Source organism: Gigantopelta aegis, chromosome 8 (assembly GCF_016097555.1).
Source record: "Gigantopelta aegis isolate Gae_Host chromosome 8, Gae_host_genome, whole genome shotgun sequence".
In the NCBI taxonomy this organism is placed as follows: Eukaryota; Metazoa; Mollusca; class Gastropoda; order Neomphalida; family Peltospiridae; genus Gigantopelta; species Gigantopelta aegis.
The window spans coordinates 31,290,855-31,303,693 of NC_054706.1; the positions used below are offsets into that span (position 1 = coordinate 31,290,855).

The 12,839-nt window shown below is 38.1% G+C and overlaps 1 protein-coding gene across 1 annotated transcript in view; it reads left to right on the plus strand.

Annotated features, from left to right (window-relative positions):
- Nucleotides 1-3,266: 3,266 nt before the first annotated feature.
- The window catches only part of LOC121379612 (glutamyl aminopeptidase-like), a 39,764-nt gene continuing 30,191 nt past the window's right edge, over nt 3,267-12,839 (plus strand). Inside the window, exons 1-2 of the mRNA XM_041508259.1 lie at nt 3,267-4,322; nt 12,675-12,825. Of these exons, the coding sequence (XP_041364193.1) occupies nt 3,742-4,322; nt 12,675-12,825 (732 nt within the window). The 5' untranslated portion in view covers nt 3,267-3,741. The remainder of the gene's footprint in view (nt 4,323-12,674; nt 12,826-12,839) is intronic.

The window sequence follows — 12,839 nt, forward strand, 5'->3', positions numbered from 1 at the left end:
TCTAATTTGCTAGCGAATTCGCGTATAGTTTGTAAAGGCCTGTAATGAATAAATGAGGCTAATGAGTGTCAAATAAAGCTAACTAGGTGATAAGCAATATGTTACATCCACGAGGCTCAATAATGCATGTACCAATTAGTCAGGTGCACTTTCTCTTAATAGAACGTCCCGTGAGAACTAAATGATTAGAAAAGATCACCTATTTAGACACCTTTTACAAACATCGAAGAATAACAAAATCCGTGATGGCAAAGTGTGAGGCGTGTCTGGCGGTAGCCATTTTTGTTCCAAAATGGCCGCCATATATGGTTATATTATGCCATCAATCCAGTTATGAAAATCGAGTGATGTTAATTTTGGTGGCTACACACATATTTTCAATGCCAAAGAGTAAACCATAAACAATTTTAATTCAGTCATATTAAAGTTATGGTTGAAAAGTATCTTGTATTTCAAAATGGTCAGTTATATCTGCAGCTCCTGGCTTTCGCCGTAAATCCGATTTTACGTGTTGTTTTATTTGTTTTGGGGGGAGAGGGGTTGTGTTTTGTTCGGGTTTTTTTGTTCTTGTTTTTTTGTTTGTTTTGTTTGTTGTTGTTGTGTTGTTGTTGTTTTTTGTTGTTGTTTTTTGTTTTGTTTTTTAGGGGGGGGGGGGGGTGTCACACAGGTATGATTATTTATAAGTACCAAAAAATTAAACAAAAATATTAAAAGATTTGTGTTTCATGATTAAGAAAAGTCAAGGTTGTGATATAATACCGAAACGCCTTTTTCAGCAGTGCTAAATTTCATAACTAGTTAAGTATACCTGTACCAGTATGGTGAGCATAACCCAGTTTCACTTGAACCATCTAGATATCCACTTTTCGAAAGTAACGATGTAGTTGTTAAAATGCTGTACAACATAGTGAATTAACCCTATAAGTTCAAACATCCAAATATAAAAAAAACAAAAACAAGCAACAACAAACAAACCAACAAACAAACAATAACACCAACCTTAACACCAATACTGAGCTTGAGAAACCCCAAAAAGAAACAACTACTAAAACGAAATGTTATGATCAGACCATAAATGTACAACGGGGGCGTGAAGTTACCTAACGGTAGAGCAATCGCCTGATGTGCGGTCAGTTCGGGATTGATTTCCGTTGGTGCACCCATTGAGCTATTTCTCGTTCTAGCCAATGCAGCACGACAAATGTCATGGTATTTGCTATCCCGTCTGTGGGACGGTTTAAATAAAAGATCCTTACTACTAACAAAAGAAAAATGTAACGGGTTTCCTCTCTAAGAATATGTCGGAATTACCAAATGTTTGACATCCAATAGCCGATGCACCGGCCTCGGTGGCGTCGTGGTAGGCCATCGGTCTACAGGCTGGTGGGTACTGGGTTCGGATCCCAGTCGAGGCATGGGATTTTTAATCCAGATATCGACTCCAAACCCTGAGTGAGTGCTCCGCAAGGCTCAATGGGTAGGTGTAAACCACTTGCACCGACCAGTGATCCATAACTGGTTCAACAAAGGCCATGGTTTGTGCTATCCTGCCTGTGGGAAGCGCAAATAAAAGATTCCTTGCTGCTAATCGGAAGAGTAGCCCATGTAGTGGCGACAGCGGGTTTCCTCTCAAAATCTGTGTGGTCCTTAACCATATGGGTGACGCCATATAACCGTAAATAAAATGTGTTGAGTGCGTCGTTAAATAAAACATTTCTTTCCAATAGCCGATGATTAATAAATCAATGTGCTCTAGTGGTATCGTTAAAAAATTGTATAACATTCAGCTTATATATGATATAGCAGTCACTATATGCAGAACCTCTTGTATAATCCTCACAATAGTAGACTTCTTGCATTCCAACCGTTGACTGCGGAGGGCGTGCGTGCGTGCGTGCGTGCGTGTGTGTGTGTGTGTGTGTGTGTGTGTGTGTGTGTGTTTGTGGATGTCATGCGAAACAACGTCCCGTGTCTTTAAATGTATGTATATAGAAAGAACCAGTTGTAGGACCTCATCTAACACTAGCAGTGCAAGTCTCCCCCCCCCCCCCATGTGTGTGCACCCAATATCAAATATTGACTAAACCAATGGTATTTAACCTTAAAAAAAGTAAGGTAGAAAAAAAAGACGATCAAAATAATAAAGGGATTTCGCCAGTTGAACAAAAATTAACACATATATAAATTAAAATAATAACACTTTTCTGATGGTTGTATCTGTCCCTTGCCGCCTCATAGATACGACCCTTACATGCGTGGTCTCTGTACGCAGGACCGGCCTCGGTGGCGTCGTGGTTAGGCCATCGGTCTACAAGCTGGTAGGTACTGGGTTCGGATCCTAGTCGAGGCATGTGATTTTTAATCCAGATACCGACTCCAAACCCTGAGTGAGTGCTCAGCAAGGCTCAATGGGTAGGTGTAACCCACTTGCACCGACCAGTGATCCATAACTGGTTCAACAAAGGCCATGGTTTGTGCTATCTTGCTGTGGGAAGCGCAAATAAAAGATCACTTGCTGCCTGTCGTAAAAGAGTAGTCTATGTGGCGACAGCGGGTTTCCTCTAAAAAAAACAGTGTCAGAATGACCATATGTTTGACGTCCAATAGCCGATGATAAGATAAAAAAAAAATCAATGTGCTCTAGTGGCGTCGTTAAACAAGAACAAACTACTACTACTGTACGCAGGTTTCTTTAGGTTGCACTAAACCAATTCATTTCCGGCTGGGTCGAAGTTCGAGGTGCACCGAACCTTTGATAGAGAAGTTAACACCACAAGTCCTGTGATTGGTTATAAATGTGAGTGTGTTGGTTGTAAACAAAATTAGTTTCATCTGGGCTAAAAATGTATGCAATTTTATTTGATGTAGTACCACCGTGTCAAGTAGCCTTGTGCTTGGAATATGTATGGGGTACCTGTGAAAAAAAAGTACTCAAATTTTGTGCGAAACTACGGGTTTTGTAGAAACATCTGGTTATACCGAAAATGAGCTATGAAAGGTACCATTTTCTGCAGTTTGAGGTAGGGGTTGTAGTACTGATATTTATGGGTCATAGTTTGGTTGATATATTGCATATAGTGTTTTTAAACACAAACGTTAACATGGTCGCCTATGGGATTTTAATTGGTATAGTCCAACCTTTATAGTTTAGTGTACCTGTCGCGACAGCCCGATATTATTGGAAACAGCAGGCTAGCTTCCCACCATGTCAGACTTCTATACTTCAAAACTGAACTGATGAGAGGTGCACACAATAAGAGCGGGAAATGTAGAGCACGTTAGATATATTACATATCTGTTAGATTATGCATGTGCATTGTATAATGTAACATCATTCTTACTAAGACAATCGTGTTTTAGAACACGAAAACGTTCTACTGACGTCATTTTTTGCTTATTGCATAACCAGTTGGTAGCATTTAGCGTGTTATTTTTTTCTGCTTTGGTTAGCTGCAGTATTTTTTAAAAAGCGGATTGGAAGGAAAGTTGACTGGAAATTTAGATGTGAATTTGAAAGTAAAATCTAAAGTGAATTGAAATTTTGAACTGGTAAATGGACTGCAATGTGATTTGGATAATATATGTGGAACGTCGATTGGAAAGTGAATTAGAAAAACGTTTTTCGAAAGTGGACCGCCAAGTGAATTGAGAAATATCTTGGAAACTGTATTAAAAGGTGTCTTGGAAAGTCATTTAAAAACTGGACAGGAATAGTGAGTTCGAAAATCCTTTCATTCCAGTATGGATTTCGTAGACACAAGCAAAGTTAAAATTAACAAGAGATGGATGTACTTGATGGTGTTTCTGATTGTGGCTCTGCCTGTCATTGTCGGGATTCTGGTGTGGTATTTCGTACACACAGCAAACTGCAACAGTGCCAATATTACAGACAAAAACACGGGTAACGAAAGCGCGAACTTTTCCCAAAAGGAACCTTGGAAAAATCTCCGTCTTCCGCGGTACATTGTGCCCCTTCACTACGATCTCACCCTCTACCCGGATTTCTACGGAAACAACGGCTGGTTCTATGGCAACGAGACAATAGAAATAGACGTACGGAAAGACACGAAGTTTATTCTCATACACTACAAGTATATGAACATCACTCGCACGATACTGAACGTAAATTCCACCAATGCGGAGATCGGTATAAAGAGAACGTTCGGGTATGATCCTAACGAGTTTTGGGTGGTGGAGACCAATGACGTCATTAAGGGTGGAACCGTGGTGAAGCTGGATCTACAGTTCGATGCGTCATTGACCAGGGCTATTGTGGGTTTCTATAAGAGCACCTACACAAACTCTCTCACAGGCCAAAAGAGGTAAGAAATTATGCATGATCAGATCTCCCGCGACGGGAGAACGAATAAACAGACAAACGGACAGAAAGACGAATGAACAGACAAACAAACAAAGGGACGGACAGACAGTTAGACAGGCAAGCATGTAGATGACATCCTTCTGAAGCCTTCTAGAACCATTTGAAAATTGCCTCCTGTGTACATTGACGGACATTTTGTTTCTGCCATCATCAAAGCAAATTTGCAACACTATCTCAGATAATCATACATTAATTTATACATATTATATTTATCTTTGTGCAGTTGAGAACACATTAAGATATAAAAGTATTTTTCATTTGATACATACAAACATATATATATATATATATATAGATATAGATATAGATATAGATATAGATATAGATATAGATATAGATATAGATATAGATATAGCTATAGATATAGATATGGATAGATATATATAGATATATATATATATCAAATATAGTGCCATAGACATATATATATATATATATATATATATATATTTCTATGACACTTAATGGAACAGCTCGGTGTACTGGGCAATCGCCAGCTATTTGGATTGTCTGCCCAGGAACGAGGTTAATAATACTGTTAGTTGTTATATATTTTAAAAGAGAAACTGTCGCAGCAACCTGACATTTCATAGATGGGCTGTGAACATGTAATCCTGGCTGTAGCCTGTACTGGGATACGAACCCGACATCTACAGTGTACGACCCTTTAGACCGATCGCTAAACGGTGTGGCCTGTTGATAACTCTGTCTCAACTGCATGCGATACATCAGATATAAAGTGTCAGTAACCATCTGTACATGGACAGACGATACAATGAAGTTTTGTTTTGTTTAACGACACTACTAGAGCATATTGATTATTAATTATCGGCTATTTAATGTCAAACATTTGGTAATTCTGACACGTAGTCATCAGAAGAAACCCGTTATATATTTTTTTATAATCCAGCAAGGGTTCTTTTTTATATGCATCATCCCACAAACTGGACAACACATACCGCGGCATTTGATATACCAATCGTGGTGCACTGGCTCGAATGAGAAATAGCCCAATGGGCCCGCCGACGATACAGGCTGGACATCATCATATGAATTGTAATTGTTGTGTTAAGAATTCAAGGTCAGATTGGTGCTGGTGGTGATGTTATTGTCATGCGTTGCTTATAGGGTCAGGTAACACTAGGCATTGTAACTAAGTGCCGTATACCTGGGTGGTACGTGTACGTAACACGATCAGGTAGATAGTCCTGTGTTAGAAATATTTACACAGTATCATCTTTTGTTAGCGGTTGATACAAAACAAACAACATCACCACCAGAACAGAACAGAACAGAACAGAACTTTATTTCACTCAGGCCGCTATTCAGCGGCATATGAGGTACATTAAAATAATTATATGACAGTGACAAGATGGGGTTTACAGGAGAAAATTTATATGTACAATATCAAAACAAAAAAGGTCTAATAATAATAATAATAATAATAATACAAAATGAAATATATTTCTAATAGTAATAATATATATATATATATATATATATATATATATATATATATATATATATATATATGCAAACATGGATAGTAGTAGTCGGAATAAGACAGCATAAGCTTGGGAGACAATTCTTTTTAAGGTTTACCGAATTTATCCGTAATTTCTTTTATTGAAGACTTATTTTGTCATTTGTCATTAATTGTTTAAATTTCAGCATATTGGGTTTGTTATAATAATATGGCTTTAACAAAAAAAATCGGGAGTTATTAAAGAAAGAGCATGTAAGTAGATAGTGAAATTCGTCTCCGATGTCATTTTTGTTACATATTGTACATAGTCTGCTTTCTACTTTCGTCCTGTTTCGATTGGTAAGTAATGGTTTGATGTTCTAAATTTTAGTAACGTAGTCCAGGATATTTGTAGTAATTTTATAATATATTTGTCTAATGTTAGATGTTCTTTAAATGTGGTGTACATTTTACCCCTTGATTATGAAGCTATGTCGCTATTCCATTGTTGTAGGTACTGATCGTTTTGTCTGAATTTAACGTGATGAATAAGTAGTGGTATAGATGAAACGTTTTGTGACATCCAAATACTGGTCATACCTAGTTGGTAACATTCCCAATTGTCTTCGGTGGCTGAACTGAACTTTATTTACACTCAGGCCGTAGTCTGTGGCATATGAGGACATGTTTACATAGAACAATTAATACATTGTGGCGCAGTGGTTAAGTCAGTAACCTTAAGTCTGATAGGTACTGGGTTCGCATCTCGGTAGTGACAGTATGGCCTGGTAAATGGTGTGTAAGTAATGCTAGTCTTCGACTATCATCTGTCACGACGAAGTTGGCCAACTTAACAGATGCGGTGTAATTTCCCCCACTCCCAACTTACGACGGGTGTGCTCAGATTAACAACTAATCGGTCGTAGTTGTATGCGGCGTGAATCTAGAGCGTCTCAGACTAGCAAATAAACATTCGTAGAAGTCGAGAGATCGGCGAGTTGGCCAACCCCATCGTGACAGTTGGTAGCCTGATAATATCATTAGGACGATAAAGCAATACCTGGCTCATTTCTTTCTGTGGTCGTGATATCAGCGAGTTGGCCACCTTCGTCGAGACATTCGATAGTCTGAGACTAGCATTTGGATACTATATCGATGTCAATGTCGCTAACAACTAGCAATTACCTGGACGGTTTTTTTTTTTTTTTTTTTTTTTTTTTTTTTTTTTTTGTTTTTTTCTTTTCTTTTTTTTGTAACGATACCACAAGAGCAGATCAATTAAATAAGCTAATTAATGGCTAATGAATGTCACACAAATTGGTAATAGTGACACGCAGTCTGCAGAGGAAACAAGCTACTTTTCTTTCCATTAGTAAGGGATATTAAATTATTTTAATACACATTCCCTGACAGGGCAGTACATACCACGAAGGAAATATGTAATCAAAGAATTGGTCCACCAAGGAGATTCGATCCTTCGATCCAGGCACCTCAGGCGAACATTCTACAGACTGAGCTGGATCCCGCTCATGCTGATATCCAAGCCAGTAGATTCAAGGGACATTCCTGAGTTTGCTGCATTGTAAGATGTTTCCGACTAATAAAATATTTCTACCATTAAACTTACATATTAAATATATTTTCTTTAACCAAGTACAAATATTAGAACGATCCGAAACACGTTCAGTTTATAGCCACTAATATTTTATGCAGAAAAATATATTTGATATGTAATTGCAATGGTTAAAACGTCTTTATTAGTCGATAACATATTAAAAAGTGCAGCAAACTCAGGAATGTCCGTTTAAAAGTAACGATGTCGACAAAACGTTCGCCTGAGGGGATTGCGTCGTAGGATCGAACCACATGAGTGGACCCATTCTCTGACTGGATTATTTCCCCCGTCTAAACCAGTACACCGTGACTGGTACAATGTATATTAAAGACCGTGGTGCGTGCTGTCCTGTCTATAAGAAAGTGTATATAAAAGATTCCTTGTTTCCCCAATATATAGCGGGTTTCCTCTAAGACTATATGTCAGTGGATGATTAATAAATCAATGTGCTCTAAAGCTGTTAAAATTAAAATTTAAATTTAAAATTAAAATTAAAATTAAAATTAAAATTAAAATTAAAATTAAAATTAAAATTAAAATTAAAATTAAAATTAAAATAATTTTGTGGGTGTATAAGCGTATTTCGTGTTCCATTATTAACACAGACACATTTATATGCATTGCCAAGTAGTTTTGTATTTGGTATTCCATCCACCACGATTTGTCAATGATTAGCTTGTTTTCGTGGTTATCACTGCGTTAAATATTTTTGGTTAGATAAGCCAGAACATTATAACATAGAATAAAAATGCCGTTAAAACAACATATGGCACATGGATCATACTTCACTTACCTGTTACGATAATAATAATTTAATTAATAATAATCTGCAATGAACTCTTTATTGTTCTCAAAAACACGTTGATATATTGTAAATTCAAGCTGTTGAGTCTTTTTTTATTTACGTATCATTGCGTTTTGAAGGTGGTATTTTACAAGTATAATATATAAATATAAAGTGACATTTGTGACTATTATGTTTTTACTTAATAGTTAATATTAAAGCACATTGTTTTATTAATCATAGCTACTGGATATGAAACAATTTAGATGGCGCATAATTACTTTCCAGGTGTGTGTATGTATATATATATACACATGTGTATATATATATATATATATATATATATATATATATATATATATATATATATAGAGAGAGAGAGAGAGAGAGAGAGAGAGAGAGAGAGAGAGAGAGAGAGAGAGAGAGAGAGAGAGATATATATATATATATATATATATATATATATATTTGTCTGTACACAATATACATGTGTATTTCCATGTTTTAAACATTTTGGGCATAAATATGGGCAAATAGTGCTCTAGAGGTGTCGTTAAACAAAAACAATGTGTACGAGTTAAGCAAATGTAAATTTTTTTTTATTGCATCTGTTGGCCCAGTATGTCCCAATCCGAGCACTGCCCAAGATATCAAGTGCTCGACCCAAAATGTCCCATTGGGCCCTTTTGGGCAGTTAGGACATTTTGGGCTTCAACAGATGGATCACATGGGCATTAGCCCCCAATTCGTAAGATTGTGTACTGCCCCCCCCTCCCCCCCCCCCCCCCCCCCGCTACCAGTTGCTGCAATCTTCCGACGATTATGACGTTAGATAAAACTAAGATGTAAGTAAAACCAAATCAAACAATACTTAAAGTTACAAGTAAGACATGTTGTATACATAATATGGTTACTCGGTGAAAGCGATACCACAGAGCTGAAGGTGGCAGTGATCCTGTTTTAACAGAGGAAACTGCATAATATAATAACGCACAATAGCGGCCTCGTGATATGGAACATATGCTAAGGAGAATTTATACTATGCGCGTTGTAGTAACGCCTGTTTTGTACATCTAGCTATAATGCACCAGACCGGCCTCGGTAGCGCAGTGGTTAAGTCAGCGGACTACAGGCTGGTAGGTACAGGGTTCGCAGCCCAGTACCGTCTCAAACCCGGAGCGAGTTTTTAAGGACTCAATGGGTAGGCGTACGCCCACCCTCTTCTCTTTCACTAACCACTAACCAACTAACAACTAACCCACTGTCCTGGGCAGACAGACCAGATAGCTGAGGTGTGTGCCCCGGACAGCGTGCTTGAACCGTAATTTGATATAAGCACGAAAATATGTTAAGTGAATGTAATGCACCAAACTATATCGAACTATACCAGGTGCACAATCATATGTCTGCTTAATTGAATACTTATAATATTGACCCTCATATAAGTGTATGTGTGTGTGTGTGTGTGTGTGTGTGTGTGTGTGTGTGTGTGTGTGTGTGTGTATACGAGGCACTATCTGAATGTTACGTGTATTACGTACAATATGCGTACCGTGCATTTATATTAGTCGTAAACGTATAATCAAATCGTTTCGTTTAAGATTGTTACTAAAAGTAAGACCGTAAGACCGTGCCTTAAATGAACACAAAGTGACGTGTTTGTTCTCTCGTGATGTGTAACACGTGCTATGCAACCACCCACTGTTAATGCCAAGAACAGTACAACTTGACCGCGCATTCCACAAGACAATGTCTTCATTCACAGATTCATTCATAGCACAAATACAACCCGCCAAATACAGTTTTAAAAACCCCCACATCAGTTTCTTTCGAAAATTTCCGCCGACCTCGATGGTTAAGTACATAAGCGTTCGGGACGGGGGTTCAAAGGGGTTAACAGTCCCCACCCCACCCCCTGTTGTGGAGCAAAGCTTCGCATTCGGCAAAACGATGGAGACATTTGAGTACAATCATAGCTGGCCTTAAACTTTTTCACCGTGTATTTCCATCATTCTACAGTTCCTACTGACACAATATTATTGTCCTGTTCGGTTATTTACATTCTACACAGGTGTTTGCTAATATTACATTTAACTCCTACTCAGTATTGTTTTCCTTTACATACTGATATGAAAACAAACCTAAATCCTAAGACATTTCATCTGTAATCGTTCATTTAAGTGGCACGGAGTGAAGTTTAATTATTTAAATACCAAACAAATTTCTGTATGTTTTGAAAGTTAAAATTAAAAATTTGTTTTGTTCAAAGCACGTTGATTTATTAATCATCGGCTATTGGATGCCAAACATTTCATAATTTAGACAATCGTTTTAGAGACAAAACCCGTTACATTTATTCAGTTAGTAGTAAGGGATCCTTTATATACATCATCCCACAGACAGGATAGTATATACCACGGCTTTAGGTATACCTGTCTAGGTGGAACATTAATAGCCCAATGGGCCCAACGACGGGGATCGATCCTAGACAAATCGCGCATCAGGCGAGCGCCTTACCACTGGGCTACGTCCAGCTTTCCGTATGTTTTGAAACGTAGCGGATTTCCGCTCTAAAATTATATGTAAAAAAACCCCCAAATGGTTGACATTCAATAGATGATGCTTAATAAATCAATGTGCTCTAGTGGTGTTATTAAACAAAACAAACTTTAAATTTTAAGTTTTAAATTGTTTTCAGTTGAAATAATTAAACTTAGTGCCTTTTACATGAAGGATTATATTTGCTCTAGTGGTGTCGTTAAACAAAACAAACTTTAAAACTGTAGGTTTTGAATACAAGTTCTTTCTGCTGCCAATACATATAAAGCTGGTGTAGGAATCTTTATCACTACTACAGGGTTGGAGGTGGATTTTTTTTCCCCTCTGAATAATGACCATTTGTTATTTTCTGCGAGTTCTCTCACACCTCCGCGATTATCTAATACACAGTTTACAAACCGTATTTCCTCTACACTGAACGCCAAACCTGCAACACTTGCAGTTGTTGATATTTAAAACCCATCTGTTTGGTGTGTTTATGTATTCGTCCGTAAACATACACTTCTGAGTTCGTAAGATATCCTAAACAGTATCTTTCTCTTGCAGTTACAGAGGTTTTTTGGGGTTTTTTACAAATTGTCTGTCGTGTAACTTAACCATATGATATTAAGTTGCATTCCATATTCAGAAACTGGGCGGAATTTATCTGAGTTTCTATGTATGTATGTGCATATGTATGTACAATGTATGTATGTATGTATGTATGTATGTATGTATGTATGTATGTATGTATGTATGTATGTATGTACTGATGTATGAATATCTATATATTGTATGTATGTCGAGGTTGACTGTTACAGACATAGATATTAACGCACTGGCGCGGGGGATAATTAACTTTCTGGCCTCACAAATTGCCCCATGCCGTTGCTGGGACTCGAACCTATGGCACCGAATCGCCCGCAACTTGCAGACTTGCCACGATACCTTTTGACCTATTGAGGCATCCATTGAAAAAGATGCTCGTTAACTCAAAAATATGCATAGGGTTTACAAGCTACGCGGTCGATCCCGCTTACGTATTGATGCATGAATATCTATATATTGTATGTATGTCGAGGTTGACTGTTACATACATGCATGTATGTTTATGTATGCGTATGTACGTATGTGTGAGCGTGCGTGCATGCGGTTACGTACATGCGTATATCTATGTTTGCAAGGGCTGTACGTACCCCAGCGGTAAAGCGTTCGACTGATGCGTGGTCGCTCTAGGATCGATCCCCTTCGGAGGGCCCATTGGGCTATTTCTCGATCCAACCAGTGCGCCACGACTAGTATATTAAAGACCGTGATATATGTGCTATCCTGTCGGTGGGATGGTGCATATAAAAGATCCATTACAAATAATGGAAAACACTAGCGCGTTTCTTCTCTAAAACTATTGTCAAAATTACCAAATGTTTGTCTTCCAATACCCGATGATTAATAAATCAATGCATGTGCTCTAGTGGTGTTGTTAAACACAACAAACTTTTAACTGTTTAACTCTATGTTTGCGAGGGGTACAGCGCTCGCTCGATGCGCGGTCGGTGTGGGATCGATCCCCGTCGTTGGGCCCATTGGGCTATTTCTCGTTCCAGCCAGTGCACGACGACTGGTATATCAAAAGCCGTGGTATGTGTTATCCTGTTTGTGGGATGGTGCATATAAAAGATCCCTCGCTGCTAATCGAAAAGAGTGGCGACAGCGGGTTTCCTCTCTCAATTTCTGTGTGGTTCTTAACCATATGTCTGACGCCATATAATCGTAAATAAAATGTGTTGAGTGCGTCGTTAAATAAAACATTTCTTTCTTTCTATGTTTGCGTGTGTTTAAACAATGAGCGAACATATGTACCTATGTGACACTAAATGCATTTTATTTGCAGAAACTTGGTGGCCTCTAAGTTTGAACCAGTGAACGCCAGGAAAGCGTTCCCGTGTTTCGATGAGCCCAACCTGAAAGCCGAGTACACCATCACCCTGATACACGATGCGTCTTACACACCTTTGTCGAACATGCCGGTATCGGCTAACCAGGTATCAGTCTATCT